The sequence below is a fragment of the Cladophialophora psammophila genome (genome assembly GCF_000585535.1).
Source record: "Cladophialophora psammophila CBS 110553 chromosome Unknown aczJe-supercont1.6, whole genome shotgun sequence".
In the NCBI taxonomy this organism is placed as follows: domain Eukaryota; kingdom Fungi; phylum Ascomycota; class Eurotiomycetes; order Chaetothyriales; family Herpotrichiellaceae; genus Cladophialophora; species Cladophialophora psammophila.
Window position 1 is genome coordinate 239,689 of NW_006912927.1, and position 17,510 is coordinate 257,198.

The following is a 17,510-nucleotide window of genomic DNA, read 5'->3' on the forward strand; positions in this document are numbered from 1 at the left end:
AGGCCCAAGACCCACGGCGATTCATATGCGCCAACTTGCACTGTTTTGGAGGGCGAATACGGAGTATACGCGCCTTTCCCGGCGCAAAGGGCTCTTACAGACCCATCCGGTTCGAATCCTGGACTCCGTGCAGGGTTTGAATAAAGACGATCACCCCTGAGTGGGTTGTTTCAGAGCGCCGATAACATCGCTCTCCTTTAAGCGAGCAGTATCAGGCAGCAGGCATGCTTGAAATCATTCGAAAATTGGCTGACTGTTCCAAGTTCGCAACCCCTTCCGCAAGGGGTTTAGCGACAGCTCGAAGGAAAGGCTCAATCTGGAGCCTCGACTGAGGCGGTGCTTCTAGGCGAACCTTTTTGCCCTTCTAAAGGCCCGATCAGATATGCAGCTTCTGCAGAGTCAACCCTATGGAAAATTTGCAGCTTTGAATGTCACCACAGGGTCAATTTCCTGGCAATTGGTCGACCTTTTATCGGCCTCACACAGCCTCAGTCACGTGGCAGGCTGAATATCATGCCAACGGGTGGGTGACCGTTTATCAAAGAAGGAAATCCATCAAACGAGCTTGTTATGATGACATGCCTCTTACGGCCCCTCTCGGTGGGTGTTCTGGGTCTTCGGCGCCGTGTCTGATTCCCGCTTGCATAACTGGATCTGCCGTGGCCTTTGAGATGGGGTAAATCATAACTACTCAGTCTTATGCTCGCAGGACAACATCACCCTGGCATCATCTGCTGGCCAATCATCTAGATTTGACCCCTATGTAGTCTCCTTCACCGCATCTTCACGTATGGCCGACGTTTTATTTCTAACGCCGTTCTGGGTCTGACCTTTTGCTCTCAGTTTCGCCTCCTTCTTCAACTGGCGCTGGCTCTTGGGCGCATGCGATATGATCTTCACATGTCTTGACCACTTCTCCTGTGCCGACGCCTCGTCTTCTTCGGACCATGTTCTGGGCAGCACCGCAAAGACGAGATACGAAGTGTGCGTTTTCAATTCGGCCTCTGTCCTGTGCACAAGCTGACCTCCGTTGAATGGTGGCTTGCCTGCCTCGCTCTCCCGCTGCTGGTCATTGATATTTGTGGACTTCTTGTACTCATCCGAGTTCTTTCCTGCGTGGAAATCCTTCAACCTTTGTTCCACTTCTTTTAGTCTTGATACCGCCTCCTCAACATTGGCTGCAAAAACATTGCTTGAGCGCATGCCGTCGTACTCGAGTCCCGTGTACTCTCGTCGAACTTCGATGCGCTTGTGTTGCACCTCCACCATCTCAATCTCTATCCAATCGTACCTCCGAAGCGCGGAGATTGTTTTTTGCGCCTGCTCGATGCAAGGGCTAAACGTGCATATGTGGACAGGGGAGTGAGGGTCGAGGACGCTCGGTGCGCCTTCGTGCAGCGGCTCGCGGGTCAAATGAGGCAGAGCCTCCCATGGACAAGGCAGATCCAGAAAGATGGCGTTGGCACGCGGGGAGGTCCTCTCGTCGGAGGGAGTTTCTTCAGAGTCGTAGACTAGAAAGCCATCTTTGTAGACGTCTCGATGCATGGCGTGGACAATGGTGTCTAACCCGTGTAGAGTCATTTCGGCTTTGATTTTGTCGTGTCGCTCACGGTGGAACTCGTAGCTGAAGACGCGTCCGCATCTCTCGTTCTTCCCGTCTCTCTCGCCATTGCCGTCTCCTCTCGTCATCAGCGCTCCATTTCCCTCGTTTCCGCCTTCTTGCACAGTCGTAGCAACGGCAGCAGCAGGAGCAGGACCATGACCGGCCTCCTTTTCCCCCTCGCCCACAATGTCGTCAGGACGACTCCGCTCTTTCGCGGGATAATACCCGCTGAACACAGCTCTCGCCGCCGCGTGCGTGAAACTCCCGCTCCCGCTGCCCGCCTCGATCAGCCTGCTTCCGGGCCTCGCCCGGATGCGGTGCAGGATGTAGCTGTAGTCCGGCGTGTAGACAACCTGGGTGCGGTGCGGGAGACAGGTGGTCCAGTTCTCGGCCGTGGGCGGGAGGACGTGCACGAAGCCCGAGTCCGCCACGACGGCCTCCTTGGCCATCACTGCTCCCGCTCCCGTCGGATCTTGCGGAGTTTCTAGACGCTCGTCATCTCTTCCTCCCTCCGTTCCTCCTTCTGATTCCAAGAGCGCCTCGTCCGCCTTCCGCTTCTTCCCTCCTCCTCCTCCTCCTCCTCCTCCTCCTCCTCCTCCAGCGCCGCCGCCGCCGACATCTCTGCCCTTCTTGCCCGGGCGACTCTTCTTGGTCCACCCGCGCGACCCCGTGTCAACCTTGCTTGCCCGGATCTGGCTGCCCCAGGGCACGCCGATGATGGTCGAGTGCGGGAACGAGCCGAACCGTGTGTTCGTCACCACGCCCTCGGCGTACCCTTCATCCGCGTCCTTGGTCACTTGCGTTGACAGGACCACCGGCAGAGACTGGTCGCGCCGCAGGTGCAGAGAGGCCAGGTCGTGTTCTTTGGCGAACCGAGATGGGGTCAGGAACGTGGAAACCATTTTTGATCGCCCTTTTTTTTTCCCCGGATATTTTTCTTCTTGGGTTTGCCTTTCTTGTCTGAACAGACGGCCTCTTTTTCTGCTTTCAAATATCGCGCGAGCTGAGGACTTTTTATTCTCTCTTCTTGGAATAGAGAAGCCGACCAAGAGCAACAGAGAAGCAAGAGGAAAAATGACAGAGAAGAAACCCCTCTTTATCGCCCTTGCTACTTGCTCACGTCAGACATTAGTCCTCTGCCAGGAGTCGAAACGCCGTGATGATTCAGAAGCTGCCTTTTCCTCTGCTGCTTTTTCCGGATAACCATAAAGATGATGGTGATGACGAGAAGTGAAGAGGGGGGGCTCTCTAAGATTGAAGAGACGTTAAACGTGCTCCAAAAATTTGATATCACGTGCCAGCGTCGTTAGGTAGTGGGTTTTGTTTAGCTCTGAAGCTAGTAAAACTTCTCTAAATACCAGGATGGGCTTCCAGCCTATGCAAGGTCTACTCCGTCACGTAACTCATCAATCATTTCAGACCAATTGCCGCGATCAAGTGTCGTATCCTAGAGATTTAAGAGACTTGCAATGACCAATCGGAATGCTCCTCCAAAGTCCCGCGTTCTCGGCCCTGCTTTAACCCTCAGTAGCGACCATTTCATCCCCGTTCTTCATATATCCCATGGCTTCACAGCTGCCTGGCACACAAGTCCAGCATCTGGTAGTTCGCCGTGCGCGAAGAACCTTTTCAGTATCCCAAACGTGCACACGCTCGGATTGGTAGTCCCCGCGCAATGTCCCGGCATGTCCTGCGTGAAAACGACACTGCCCTCATGCCGTTCTGCCATCTTGATCGCATTCCGTACCGGGGTCACCGGGTCCGCCGTGTTGCCGATGAGCAACAATGGACTTCCGCGAGGGTCGTAATCAGAAAGGTTCGACTGAAACGGACCTGTGAATCGATTTTTGGCAGAAGGTCGGACATCCGATGGCCAGTGCACGCAATGAAGGGTGATTTCTGCCCAGATAGATCCAATCAGTGGAGATTGCGATTGCAGCAGGTCCAGGTATTCCGTAAAGTCTCTCTTCGATCGAGATGTGATGTCGTCGCCATCCCCACAGAGGATGGAGATGCCAGACTCCAGTTGCCACGGATAGTTCGTTGGGAGCGGCAGATCTTGTGCCATGAAGACATCCGATAGCATAGGGATGTGAGGAGCGTTCGGAAGCAGCGGTGCAAAGTCCGGGAGTTCGGGAAAAGACCAGCTCTTCCACGACTTCCAGGCTGAAATAGCGCTATAGACATCTTGCTCCATCAGAGCTTTTAGAACCAATGCCAACAGCGGCCAAAGCTGAATGGGTTGATACAGGTGAATATGAATGATGGATTTCATGTTGAGGTAAGTGAGGATGTAGGCATTGTCGTTTTGGACTAAGGGCATGGGGTTGTTTTTGAGTCCGTGAAGAAAGTTCTCGACCTGCGTTCGCATCTCTTCAGGTCCAGTGATCTCGGCATTCGACAGAGCGCACTTTGTTCCGGCTTCGAAACAGTACTCAAAGAACTTGGTCCACGTCTTGTTATTGTCCTGAAGATTAGTCGTCCATCCTGTAGCAGCATAGTCGTCCGCGTCGACGACACCGTCCAAGACCATGCGACCGATTCGGTGCGGAAACATAGAGGCAAAGGTATTACCCAGGTAAGAGCCATACGACAAACCCCAGTAGTTGAGAAGCGGAGGGTCCTCATTTGATTTAGCAGAGAGAACGGACTGTTGGTTTTTCTGATTGCTGCCTCTGCTACTCAACTGTCTCCGCAGATGTGCATCAACTTGATCAACGATTTCCACCATATCATGTGCCACCAAAGCGGTGCTCACGAACTGACGAATGGTTGAACCATCAGAGAACCTGCCTTTGCTCGTTTGTGCGCAAAGAAGTCCAAGGCTTTTGTCAATGCCCCATTTGACATCCAGAGCATACTGGTTTGATTCGAGACTTCCCGCTCCTGCCCCCAGGAGATCAAGTGTGTATCTCAAGGTGTCATTTTCAAAACAGGCCAAACTGGGCGTCGAGAATTGTACGCCACGGGGATCGAAAGACAGGATTTCGAAATGCTTGTCACCGTCAAGGACGTTTTGGATGCTCTTGCCAGACCAAAGCACAGTTGCCACACCGGAACCACTAGGGCCTCCAGGATTAATGATAACTGTACCTCCGAAAGATTCATCTCCGACATCCACCACAGCAGGCAGCCTTGTGACTGCCAGAACGATCGAGCGGGGATTTGAGAGGTTGGACCAGTCCAGGGGGACCTCTAGCCTGGCGCATTCAAAGGAGCCATAGCATTTGTGATATTGAAGCTCTCTTGAAGGAGGGATCTCAGTCCAGTTGAAAGCTCCTGTTGCCTTGACACCGGTAGGATATGGATGAATCAAGAATGCAGAACTGTGACCAATTAGCCCTGTGAGGAAGCCTCCCCAAAGCGTGCTCAATGCTGGCCTCATGTTGATTCACAATGCTTCCTGAAACGCAGTGTTGCCGAGCGGATATTTTGTTCCAACACTAGGGGCTGAGGACAAGCGGCTCAATGGCTCTCAACACATGGAGAGGACGTTGAGCACGGGCTACTTCAAGTGAGCGAAAGCTCCCTCTCGCCAGGCAGCAGACATTCGCTTAGAGACGACGAGTCCCCCAGGGGCGCGAAGCTCGCAAGCTCATCATCGGAGTAGCAGGAAAATCCCGCGGTGCATCAGACTGTCTCGGATTTGTGGATGGTAAGGTGGTGGATTCCATTGAGCAGTGAAAAAGAGATGAGAATTCACAGTAGGTTGGAGGTGGTTGAAGTAGGGTGGTAGCCCAGTCTACATCAATAGGCACCTAGGTACCAGTACTAGGGCTTCTAGGCTGTCGTGTTCCCCCAGCGTTCCCAAGCCTCCGACCTCCTAAGCGAAACTTACCTAGCCGCCTAGCCGCCTTCTCGTCCATAGGTACCCAGCAATAGGTACTCCATAAGGTGGCGGTTCTACCTGCATATACAGTAGATTACTCGAGACCGGGAAACCCCCCCCCTAATTACTATATCGGTTTGAACCTAGAGGGAGAGCAAAGGCCGCTTTAACCTGAGGTTTAAATGATGCTTGGGCTGATCCTTCATGAGCGTCCCTGAGACATCCGTGGCAGCCTATTGAGATACTCGGTACCCAGTACATGGGGACCAAATATGGCCCTCTGCCTCCCCGCCAGGCGCGAGTCTCGGACACTGCCACCCAAACCGCCGACCAAAAAAATGAATGAAGAGGCGCCTATAGACTCCCTCAGACCTGCTATCGCCCAACGCTGAGAAAGGCAGTGCAGAGAGCGGTGACACATTAATAGCATCCGCTCATCGCTCCAAAGTACAATATTGTCTTCAATCTCGTTGGTTGTGAAAAGTCTAAAATGACTGCAGAGGCTTCCGTCACAGGCCGTATATGCCACAAAAAAGGCCACAGCGCGGACTCTGGACAAAAGCAAACAAGTCGTGGACAACTGAAATTACAGAGGCTCCTGAGGCCTCTCGAAACAGTGGAAGGAGAATTTCGGACAACTAAGGTCGATGGTCCTTTTCTATTCTGTCTTTTAATGAATGCTGTGAAGGAGAAATCGGGGGGAAAAAATGAGCCTGCCGGTTCCGTGAAATTCCTTCTCCCTGCTCCTTTACTGGTAGGAATTGAAGCTTTCTTTCACTGCAATAGGCAATCCATACACTACTAGGAGCGCCCTCCTTTCTCGTGTGCCGTGTGGTCACTCCTATTCTCGACCAAAAGCTATTGTACTACCTTATGGTCGTTCTCTGAAGCGCCATAATAGCAGTATTTGACCATCTTTATCCGTCGAGCCCACAGGGGGCTTTAGGGGCATACGAGAGGTAACCGTAATTGAACATCACCAATGTCGAAGTGAAGATGCGAGAGCTTTATTTCGGGCTTCGTTAGTACCCGTTATACAAGGCTGGATTGCTGCCGGGCCAACTAGACTTGTTCCCCAGTCACGACCTGGTTGTATAACCCTCGGTTTTCGATAATATTACAAGCCTCCATATCGGAGACGTCTTCCTTCTCTTGGATTTTCGCTAATTTTCTCACTTCAATGGCCCGATCCACAGATTCTTTGCTACAATTGTTGATGACTTCGGCAGTTCTTCTCCAACACGCAGCTTCGTCATAGTCCTCACTGCCTGGGGAAATAGGCTGGAGTCAAGACATGCAGGTTGCGTGCCCATAAGATTTTATGGCAAAGTCTCGAAATGGATCCGTTCACACTGGCTGTATGGGAGAACAAGACGGAGCTTGATCTGAAGTTTTATGACGACAAATCCAAACTACAGACGCCTCGATTGAAATGCCTTTCTATCTCAAAGCTGGAAATTGTACGGACTAGGAGAGAAAGGGGGCTGGGCTGAAGGCGTTCCTATCAAAGCCTAGAGGGCGGTTAGACGAAAATACTTGCCGGTGACTACTGTTCTATTGGATTGGCACTTACGACTTTGACCAGCGATATCTACACTGAATCACTCATTGTCTTAACATTCATCCAACATTGTCTCAGGGGATCACAGTCCCGTTTTCATGACATGATATAAGCTCGTTTCCTCCTGCTCCGTCCATGTCCTCCCTCCTTTGCAAGTATGGATATATCTAGCAATGTCATGGTCAATACTACACCTATATTGTTCGACTCCTACATCTGGCGTTGGGACCCCAAATGTATCATCGCACGGTGAACAAAAGGGCGAGGGCCCAGTCACGTGGGGAAGATAGATTGGTGGGTGCACAAGTTCTCACTGTCAGACGGTTTTTGTTTGTGTCAGACTAATATTACTTGTACCCGCTAGCTCGCTAGGTACTTCTTGGTACCTATAGTGGTTGCATCATGAATGACAGCAACGCGTGAATTCAGTTCGCCCACCGCGCGACCACATCTCGCCTTCAACTCGGCAATGCACGCAGAGCTCCAAAGTTGCAACCATTCAGCTCAATAGTCAACCATACCCCAAGGCGACGAGATGATGGCTGCCATAATGAAGTAATAACGCCCTCATCTCCAGAACCCCGGCCGTACTCTCCCAAATCCCTATCCCATGTCTTCATCGCAGCCTTTTGTGCCTTCGTCGCCCATCACCCGCGCCGGCGCCAGGAAGAAGTCGCGGTTTACATTCAAACATCTCCATCTCCTCAGCCAATCTTCAACCTCGTGCCCGTTGAGATGCATCGCCCTGATCGACTACGACGCCTTCTACGCCCAGTGTGAGATGGTGCGACTGGGCGTCTCCGAGACCCAACCGCTGGCTGTACAGCAGTGGCAGGGGCTCATCGCCATCAACTATCCCGCCCGGGAGTTTGGCTTGAACCGGCACGCCACAGTCACCGAGGCAAGGTCTAAGTGTCCGCAGATTGTGATCCAACATGTCGCGACGTGGCGCGAAGGCGACGACAAGTGGGCATACCGCGACGACGCCGCAAAACACATCCAGACGGACAAGGTTTCGCTAGATCCGTACCGTCTGGAATCGAGGAAAAGCCTGGCCCTCATCAAGGAGATCCTGCCTCCTCCGCCAATCCAACGTGTGGAGAAGGCTAGCATCGATGAGGTCTTTCTGGACCTGTCGGCTCAAATCCACCAGATCCTGTTGGAAAGGTATCCCGAACTCCAGTACGCGCCCTACGATGATCCGACGGAGAATCTTCCCTTGCCGCCGTCCACAGCTCTGAACTGGGAGGCAGACGCACTGGTGGATCTTGATTCCACAGAGACGGAGGACGACGATCCGGACTGGGACGACATTGTCATGAACATAGGCTCCGAGATCGTCCGGGACGTGCGGAAGACAATTCGAGAGAGGCTGAAGTACACCTGCTCGGCCGGCATCGCGCGCAATAAGATGATGGCCAAGCTCGGAGCTGGATACAAAAAGCCCAATCAACAGACCATTGTCCGCAACCGGGCGGTGCAGCATTTCCTGTCGGCTTTCAAATTCACAAAAATCCGGAATCTGGGCGGCAAACTCGGTGATCACGTCGTGGACACGTTCAACGTGGACGACGTCACGGATCTACTAAAGATTCCTCTCGAACAGCTCAAGTCCAAGCTGGGAGACGACACCGGAACGTGGCTCTACGGAACTATCCGTGGGGAGGACAACAGCGAAGTCAGTTCGCGCACGCAGATCAAATCAATGCTGTCTGCCAAATCCTTCAGACCTACTATCAATACGACGGAGCAGGCAAATAAATGGCTAAGGATCTTTGTAGCAGACATCTATGCTCGCTTAGTTGAAGAAGGCGTGCTTGAGAACAAGAGGAGACCCAAGACCATTACTCTGCATCACCGGCAAGGCGGACAGACGAGATCAAAACAGCTGCCCATACCAGGAGGCAAGAAGATCGACGAGATGGCCCTTTTCGAACTTGCAAAAACCTTGCTTGGACAGGTCGTTGTTGACGGGAGAGCGTGGCCGTGCGCGAATCTGTCGCTAAGCGTTGGGGGTTTCGAAGAGGGGGTGTCAGGGAATAAAGGTATCGACACGTTCCTCCTAAGAGGGGATGAAGCCAGGGCTGCCATGGATGTCCCACACCGCAGTCACACTGCAACACCGGATTTTGATGAAGGCCGGCCTGAGAAGCGGCGAAAGCTGGACGAAGGTCCTCCTAGCATTGCCCGCTTCTTTTCCAAAGGCGAGAGCACCGAGGAAGGTGAAGCTGAACCCCAAGCTCATATCGTGGAGGAGGACATCGGCGGACAGGGTGGCGACGAAGAGAAGAAACTCCGAGGAAACAGCCATCCTCCACCTCCATTATACCAACAAGATATCACCACTTACTTCTGTCAGTCTTGCCAGAAGTCGATCAACGAAACCGAGCGAGGTGAGCATGAAGACTGGCATTTTGCCAAAGACCTTCAAGCCGAGGATACGCTCTCCGTGACAGGCCCGACAAATAGTCGTCCACCCGGCCAGGTCAATACCAAGTCGAAGCGCGGCGCTGCGAGTAGTAGTCGAGGGCGCACCTCCAAGGTTGAGAAGGGTCAGAGTCGCCTTGCTTTTGGATAGCTTGCGGTGGGTCGTCTGGGATAATGAGCCTGCGTGATGATGAAACAAGAAAAGCGTGACATCTGGACTGACTCTCAGATGCTCTGATCAGCATACTCCTTGTTGAACGCCCTTCCAATGACCATCCTCCTGATCTCGCTGGTCCCGGCACCGATCTCGTACAGTTTTGCATCCCTCAACAATCTCCCAGCGGGGATTTCGTTGACGTAGCCATTGCCGCCCATCAACTGGATCGCGTCCAGCCCGCATTCGCTGGCCCTCTCGGCCGCGTAGAGGATTGCCCCGGCACAGTCCTGCGTGCGGATCTCACCTTCCTCATCGACCTTCTTCGCCGTAGTGTAGGTGTACGCCCGCGCGGCTTGGAGCTTGGTATACATGTCGGCCAGCTTCCCTTGAATCAGCTGGTTGTGTGCGATAGGCATGTCGAACTGCTTCCTCTGGTGCGTGTACGGCAGGACCAGGTCCAGACAGGCCTGCATGATTCCCAACGGGCCCGCGCTGAGGACCAGTCTCTCCAGATCCAAGCCCTCCATCAGCACTCTGACGCCTTTGTTGACCTCGCCCAAGACATTCTCCTTGGGCACAAAGACGTTGTCGAAGACGAGTTCGCCCGTGTTCGAGCCCCTCATGCCCAGCTTGTCTAGCTTCCTCGCGACCGAGAAGCCCTCGAAGGTCTTCTCCACGATGAACGCCGTGATGCCCTTGCTCTTCTTCTCGGGCTCCGTCTTCGCGTACACCACGATGAAGTCGGCCTCGGGCCCGTTGGTGATCCACATCTTGGTCCCGTTCAGGCGGTAGCCCCCGTCCGCTGCCTTCGCCGTGGTCTTCATGCCCACGACGTCGCTGCCCGCCGAGTGCTCCGACATGGCCAGCGCGCCCACCTTGTCCCCGCTGATCAGACCGGGTAAGACTTTTTGCTTTTGCTCCTTCGTCCCGTTCAAGGAGAGCTGGTTCACGCACAGCTGCGAGTGAGCCGCGTAGCTCAGTCCAATGGACCCCGACGCCCGCGAGATCTCCTCCATGATCACACTGTGTGCTTGGTATCCCATGCCCAGCCCCCCGTACTCCTCGTCAGCCGTCGGCCCCAGGAAGCCAGCCTCGCCAAGTTTCTTCCACATAAAGTGGGGGAAGTCATTTTCTCGGTCTGTCCGCGCGGCCAGTTCTTCAGGGATCTCGCGACGGGTAAATTCTTGGACGCGTTCGCGCAGTTCGTAGAGCTCTTCGGTGGTGGGAGGCGTGAAGTTGGCCGGGTGTTTCGATGTGGTCGACGCCGCTCGTATTACAGTTTTGGAAGAAACTCGTATGGGAGTGCGTTGAGCAATGCGAGCCCCTGAGTGAACAGATCTCGGGATGAGGAAGGACGACATGGCGGTGGACAGATGAGTGAGAAGATTCAGAACGCGCAGCCTCCACGGAAACAGACTGAGATTGTGAACAGATGATGCTGGTCGAGAGAGGTAGAGTGGGAGAGGTCAGACTTAACATTCCCTTGCTCCGCCGTTTGGTAATGGTACTGATGCCGTCTCTAACCGCGTTGCCGAGGAGCTTCAGCCGTTGCGGGGACTTCCAAGAACATAGGCCTACGGGGTAGCATTGGAACGGGAAATTCTGCAAATTTGTGTATGGGGATAATGCTGATCCTCCATGTGCTCTTGCAGCGAGTTTCAGCCCTTGAGCAAACCATCCTTGTGATCAGACCTCGGACGAATGACACGTACATGAACAATTCAGCAATATGTAGCCCGCTCGAACACCAATCTCAACAACTTTTGTCCTTTCCCCCTATGAATCCAGCCTCTTCATCGACTTCATGTGCTTCTCTCAGATAACCGAACATTGCAATGTAACATGATTTCATCACCACCAGTATTCGTGCTCATCCAGCGTCTGATGTATCTCCTGAATGCGGACCTCAACAAAACCGCAAACGGGGTCGATGCAGCCGCTCTGGGTATGGAGTGTTCGCATCTAGGCTTAAACTCTGTATGCTGGTGGTTGACTGTTCCGGCCAGCAGGCGCGGAAGGAGCCGTCGAGCTGGTCGAGCGTCTGCGAACAGGGAGATATACCTCACTAGAACGACCTCTTGTCAATGAAGGCACTCGAAGGGGGATGTTGTCTGCCTACTTGCGATGGCACGGCATTCCACAGTTGCTGCAGGCATGTGCAGAACACGCAATCCTCTCAATCACCGCTCTTCTGAAGTTCTCACCATCCATTTTGATGATCTCGCCCGCTGGACCTTTGCTGATGACGCCGATAAACTTCCTGAGGAACGTCAAGACATTCCTTGCCCAAGCTTCACGCAGACGATTACCATTCGTCAGATGTTGACATGAGAGATATGACCTTGGAAACCTCGTCGATCACTCCAGGCCTGCAATGGGCTGGCCGGACAAATTCATAATCATTGATGCTGTCGTAGAAGGGCAGGCCGGGAGGATTCGTGATGCGCCATGATTGCCTATTGGTGTCCTTGGTGTAGTAGGACTCGAGCATAAGGAGTCTTCGTTCAATCATGGTTGGTCAGGATTAGGAATACAATCTGAAAAGAAGAAGCTGTATCTGAACTAGTGGCATTGCTGACGGTAGAAGAGGCGAGGGAAGACCACAGACCCCGCCCCAATTCGTGTCACTGGGACAAGGCAGTTGGGCGTAGCGCACTTGCTGCCTGTGTCCGTGAGCTGTGGATGACAAACACCACAGAAAGAGCCTGCAATATTCACCATTCTGTCAATGCACCACTGCGACCGCGGCGTACGCACAGAAGATATGGCTGTTGAGGACACGACATGGCAACAGATGCGAACGTCTCGCGGCCACGAGTGTATTTCGCGTCATGTTCTGCTTTCTCTTACTGTCTCGCATTAGCTGCAATTGTCCTGGAGCAAGTCTTCTGGATGGGCAAGAAGAGACATCGCAGCAGCAGCAGCAGCAGCAGCTTTATGGGAAAGCCGCGATGATCGCCCCAGCACTGCAAATCGGTGGCCGATCGAAGGACACGAGATGAAGGTCCAGAGTTCAAGATTCCAGGTTCCAGATTTCAGATTCCCATCGGCAGCGGTCGCTGTGGCTGTCGTCGATCTTCGGGGAAACTTGTTTTTCCGATCCGATTGCCTGCCGTCTACTCGTTGGACACCCTCTGTCTGTTTGCCTGTCAACTGTCTCTCTCGCTGTCGCTTGCTCTTCATCTCCTCCTCTTCCCCCTCTCACACACAACGGACTCGCGAATACCCATACTTGTTGCTTTCCCTGTTTCTGGTCTGGTTGTCTTGAACGATGTCATAGCCTTATTCAACTGTGGGCCTTGCATCTTGGGTTCACCATTGCTGACCGCTTCTCCCTCGTCACCATCCCACCAGCCACTGCTGGCCCGCTCCCACGTTCGGTTTCTCGGGCCAATCGAACAATGACATATCGTCATCGTACATATCAAAATGCCATACCTTCAGGGAAGTCCCCATGGTACGCAGCGAGCCTCTGCTGCGAACTAAGCATGTGCGTTTTCTGCAGCCTGCCGCTATGGAACCCACGCTAGCAGCTCGACACACTGCGCTATGATATGTTGAAAAGCTTTGCCACGCACTATTCTCCCAAGCTTCCTGGATCCTTTCCAGTTCCCACAGCATCCCTTGTGGCCACATCCATAGATTTGTGCGTCTGGTTATGGCGTCAACACGCATCTGTCGCGCCTGTACAGCCAACCATCGCATATCGCCTCGAAACTGCTGAGGGTATCAAGGTTTTGATGGTCACCGTGCAATTAACATCGATACTGCCACGGAATGACATCCATGTGCAGGCTTTTAGAACCAGAGTTGGTGCTTCTGCAGGAATCTACGCCCAAGTCTCATGCAACCACTGGCGCCTCCTACGTATACCATCAGATTTGGAGTCCACTGAACAATGCTTCGCTAGACAGATATAAGGAAGATCTTGAGCCATTTAACCCTCATCCTCTTCATCAGATACATTACTCAGAAAGCTTATCTGACCATAGACTCCTTATACCATGGCACCCATTGCTATCACTCCTCCACCCGTCGAGCCTAAGCGGGCTCGGCCAGGTATGCTGCGCGCCAATACAGCCAACATGGGTACGAAGAGAAAGATCATCTGCTTCTCAGGTACGCATACGCGCATTGCAATGCTGGACCTCATCTGACAACTGACTCCAGACTTTGACGGCACCATTTTCATGCAAGATACCGGTCACACCCTCTTTGACAACTTTGGTTGTGGCCCAGAAAGGAGGAAAATTCTGGCGAAGCAACTAGAGTCCGGAGAACGGTCATTTCGTGAAGTCTCAGACGAGCTCTACGCCTCACTAGATGTACCATTCGAAGACGGCTTCGAGGTCATGAAAACAGCCCTGGACATCGACCCTGACTTCCAGACCTTCCACGAGTTCTGTGTCAACAACAATATTCCTTTTAATGTCATCTCGGCTGGGCTCAAGCCTGTATTGCGGAGAGTCCTCGATCACTTCATTGGAGAGGAAATGAGCAAACATATTGAAATTGTGGCCAACGATGCCAAAATTGCCGATGATGGCAGCAAATGGGAAGCAGTTTGGAGACACGACACTGAGCTCGGTCACGACAAAGCCCGGTCAATAAACGAGTACAAGGCAGCAGCGCGATTGGAGAGCGACAATGGCACAATACCGATGATCATCTTCGTTGGTGATGGCGTCTCAGACCTTTCAGCAGCACGTGAAGCCGATGTCCTTTTTGCTCGCCGAGGGCTGAAGCTGGAGGAGTACTGCATTGAACATGGCCTCTCATACATCCCCTTCGATACGTTCGCCGACATCCAAAAGGAACTCATCAAGATTGCTAAGGTCGATGAAGAGAAGACACACGGCCGAGGTCTGCCATCCAACTTCAACCCTCGCGCCAACATGTGGAGGAGGGTCAGCAGCCGGGCTGCCGTGCCTGTGTTTACTGCCCTCAGCCCGCACAAGGAAGAGAAGGCCTTCTTGTGGCCAAACACTTTCACCCAGCCAGCCACGGTCGCGAACAAAGACCAAGTAAAGACCGCCCTTGCAGCGCCGGTGGCATAGACGGTCGTGCTTTGGGGGGGAGGGGGGGTTGTGGCTGACTTTTGTAGATCATCATGTCTTTTGAAGTTTTATGCGCTAGCTCACGTATGACGACTATAGCGACTGGCGATTGGCGACGATGGATTCAACTTCGATATGTCGATTGGATAATTAAACGAAAGAAATAGAAATAGATCTATGTGATATCCCTGTACAAGATAGAAAAGCGGTCGGTGGAATGTGATGGTGCTTACTATGGAACTGAATGTGAAGTATGTATAATCTTCCACAAAAGCAATTCTTCTTTACACCTCCTCCACACGCCCAGCCAACGACTTTCTTCTTCCACTTCTACATCTACTACGCAAATCTTGTTGCGTATGGCCCCCCGTCCGACATTCGCGCCGCCAGCCCATTCTCACTTGACTGAAACAATCGATCTCCTGTTGAAATGTCGTACGGGGCCGCGGCGAACCCCTCCTCGGTCCCGGCGTCCTTCGTGACCAAAAAGTCCCAGATCCTCTCGCACCTCGACCAACCCGAGGGCACGTACACGGACAATTCGCCCAAGGGGACGGTGGACGCGCAGATCCGCGACTTGATCGACGAGATCAATCGGTATGACGGGCTCGTGACAAAGAGCAGCTGTGCGGGCAGAGTTGCCGTATTTGTCGAGGGACCAGGAGGAAGGAGAAGTGGTCGTGGCGGCGCGAACAAGCGCGGAGATGCACCCGAGGCGGCAGCAGGTGAGGCGGCAGCAGATGAGTATGTCGGGGAGAAATGGGAGATGCGGGATAGTGAGCGTGAGGGAGGGGGTATGAAGCGGGTGTCAAGCGCGGAGGCGAAGGTCAAGGGGAAGCAGACTAAGACGATGTCGACGCCGACGTCCACATCGCCTGGTGGGAAAGGGGGAGGACGCTGGCTTTACGTCTCGCATGATCCTCTTCCCGCTCCCATCCCTCCAGACGGAGTCAATACTACCAGCACGAACGGAGCAACGACAGGCTTCTCGACAGCACACGGCTCCGATGATCAGGATTCCTCGTCTTACTTTTCCAGACTCTTCCAACTGGCCAACCCGGCGTCGTCTGCATCCTCACCCTCGCTCTCGCACTCATTCACATCCTCCTCCGCGCGACAACCGCTCCGTCTGGTCCACCTGTCCTTCTCCCCGCTCATCCTACATATCCTCTGCGCCACGCTGCGCCATGCCCGCCCTCTGCTCACAGCGGCAGTCAACGCCGGGTTCCGCGAGAGCGGGGTGCAGAGTCTGCGCGGCGTGCTGGAAGAAGGCTCCGAGCAGCGCCATGAGCATGGCGTGATGGTCGCCGTGAGGACCGCCGGGTTGGTGTTTGAGACCGTCGTGGGCGTAGTGTTCCCACCACCGGGCTGCCACGCTGGTGATGGGGGGGAGGGCATGGTGACTGAGGAAGGCGAAACCGACGGGGACGTGATTCAAAGGGTCGTCAGCGAAGAGTACCTCAGCCTGTGCGCCGGAGTGATTAACGAGCGGTTTCAATGGAATGTCGAGCGGCGCGAGCGGTTTCGACGCGAGCTGAACAGCGCGATGGAGAGGGATGGTCTGGGTCCGGGTCCCGAGACGCGGCGTCCTGGCTGGGAAGACAAAGAGGAGCGACGAAGACGGAAAAGAGAGGAGGGGCACCAGAGGCAAAGGATGATGATGAACAAGGGAAATACTGAAAGGGACAACACCGCGAGGCAAGGAAATGACCCAGACGAGCTGGATCAGGGTCTTTCAACGCTCGAGATACAGTGATTTGAAAGCATTCGACTAGATTTCTTCCGGGCTCATGAGATCGCCTGTGGCAGCTCTAAAGCTTTTGACCCCTGGCAAGGAACGGCCTCCTCTTCGCTTCGCCCCTCAGCAACACCTCACCATCCATCTTCACAATCGCAAAATCCGTCAATCCAGCGCTCTCAAAATAGCTCCGCAATTCCTCCTCGCTGAACCCAGCATGTGCCACTGTGTGCGTAGGAAGCTGCCGCTGCGCGGGATCCGAACTTTTCTCCATGGCGTGCGTGACGAAATCCAAAATGAGGAAGATCCCACCTGGCCGCAACCGCTCAACGAGCCGTTTCGTAGCCAGCGGAATGTCTTGGAAATGATGGTATCCCAGGCCCACAACCACGAGGTCGAAGTTGAAAAATTCTGGAGAAGAGAGGTGTGCCGGAGAAGGGTCCTTTGGGTCTAGAAGGTTGCCGACCACGGCGTGGGCATTGAGCGTCTCGTCGAGTTTATCGTCCTGTGCGGCCGCTCCGTCCGCCGATGAGGTGTTGACCGCGTTGGTTGGGTTGGGATTGAACCGCACATTATAAGCCTGGACCATGTTCTCGCTCAGATCGATGCCGATGTAATCTGTTGCGCGCGCGGCGAGTGCGTGGGTGATGGTTCCTGGACCACATGCATAGTCCAGGACGCGGACCTGTCGTTTAGTCTTCGATGTAGGTGAAGAGATCTCAAAGGTTGTTGCAGGGTCGATGAAGTCCACGCTAATCCAGTTTATATGCTGATGGATAAATGTGGTGACCTTATTGAGAAGATCTCGTTGCCACGGCTCCGATGTGTATCGTGAGGCGAAGTCACTGTTGATCGAGCAAGTTAGCCTGGGGTCTATAATGGAACATGTCCTGGTAGGTATATGAGATCATCTGGCGATGAAACGGCACCGGCGATGTAGAATAGTGCAACAATGCTATCGACATACTTCCAGTGTGTGCGATTTGCCTCCGTGAACGCCACATTATCGGTATGATGCGCGCCATCACCATCGCCATGGTTGTGATGATGGCCATGATGATGTTGATGATGGTGGGAGTCTTCGGCCATTGTAACGATGAGATCGACTTGAAAAGATCTGAAATATCAGGATTGTAGA

The 17,510-nt window shown here is 53.6% G+C and overlaps 8 protein-coding genes across 8 annotated transcripts; 3 read left to right on the forward strand and 5 right to left on the reverse strand.

Annotated features, from left to right (window-relative positions):
• Positions 1-759: 759 nt before the first annotated feature.
• Positions 760-2,505, reverse strand: A1O5_04426 (uncharacterized protein; the record flags this gene model as incomplete). Its single annotated transcript, XM_007745033.1, has 1 exon — positions 760-2,505. One exon carries the CDS (start codon positions 2,503-2,505, stop codon positions 760-762), a length of 1,746 nt encoding a protein of 581 aa, XP_007743223.1.
• A 650-nt stretch (positions 2,506-3,155) lies between these two features.
• Positions 3,156-4,988, reverse strand: A1O5_04427 (uncharacterized protein; the record flags this gene model as incomplete). Its single annotated transcript, XM_007745034.1, has 1 exon — positions 3,156-4,988. One exon carries the CDS (start codon positions 4,986-4,988, stop codon positions 3,156-3,158), a length of 1,833 nt encoding a protein of 610 aa, XP_007743224.1.
• A 2,615-nt stretch (positions 4,989-7,603) lies between these two features.
• Positions 7,604-9,571, forward strand: A1O5_04428 (DNA polymerase eta subunit; the record flags this gene model as incomplete). The annotated part of the gene is made up of 1 exon (XM_007745035.1): positions 7,604-9,571. The coding sequence occupies one exon, from the start codon at positions 7,604-7,606 to the stop codon at positions 9,569-9,571; it is 1,968 nt and encodes a 655-aa protein (XP_007743225.1).
• A 74-nt stretch (positions 9,572-9,645) lies between these two features.
• A1O5_04429 (uncharacterized protein) lies at positions 9,646-10,938 on the reverse strand (the record flags this gene model as incomplete). The annotated part of the gene is made up of 1 exon (XM_007745036.1): positions 9,646-10,938. The coding sequence occupies one exon, from the start codon at positions 10,936-10,938 to the stop codon at positions 9,646-9,648; it is 1,293 nt and encodes a 430-aa protein (XP_007743226.1).
• Positions 10,939-11,882: 944 nt separating this feature from the next.
• A1O5_04430 (uncharacterized protein) lies at positions 11,883-12,089 on the reverse strand (the record flags this gene model as incomplete). Its single annotated transcript, XM_007745037.1, has 1 exon — positions 11,883-12,089. One exon carries the CDS (start codon positions 12,087-12,089, stop codon positions 11,883-11,885), a length of 207 nt encoding a protein of 68 aa, XP_007743227.1.
• A 1,492-nt stretch (positions 12,090-13,581) lies between these two features.
• On the forward strand, positions 13,582-14,634 carry A1O5_04431 (uncharacterized protein; the record flags this gene model as incomplete). The annotated part of the gene is made up of 2 exons (XM_007745038.1): positions 13,582-13,696; positions 13,748-14,634. 2 exons carry the CDS (start codon positions 13,582-13,584, stop codon positions 14,632-14,634), a joined length of 1,002 nt encoding a protein of 333 aa, XP_007743228.1.
• A 430-nt stretch (positions 14,635-15,064) lies between these two features.
• Positions 15,065-16,390, forward strand: A1O5_04432 (uncharacterized protein; the record flags this gene model as incomplete). The annotated part of the gene is made up of 1 exon (XM_007745039.1): positions 15,065-16,390. One exon carries the CDS (start codon positions 15,065-15,067, stop codon positions 16,388-16,390), a length of 1,326 nt encoding a protein of 441 aa, XP_007743229.1.
• A 55-nt stretch (positions 16,391-16,445) lies between these two features.
• A1O5_04433 (uncharacterized protein) lies at positions 16,446-17,427 on the reverse strand (the record flags this gene model as incomplete). Its single annotated transcript, XM_007745040.1, has 2 exons — positions 16,446-17,245; positions 17,340-17,427. 2 exons carry the CDS (start codon positions 17,425-17,427, stop codon positions 16,446-16,448), a joined length of 888 nt encoding a protein of 295 aa, XP_007743230.1.
• Positions 17,428-17,510: the final 83 nt, after the last annotated feature.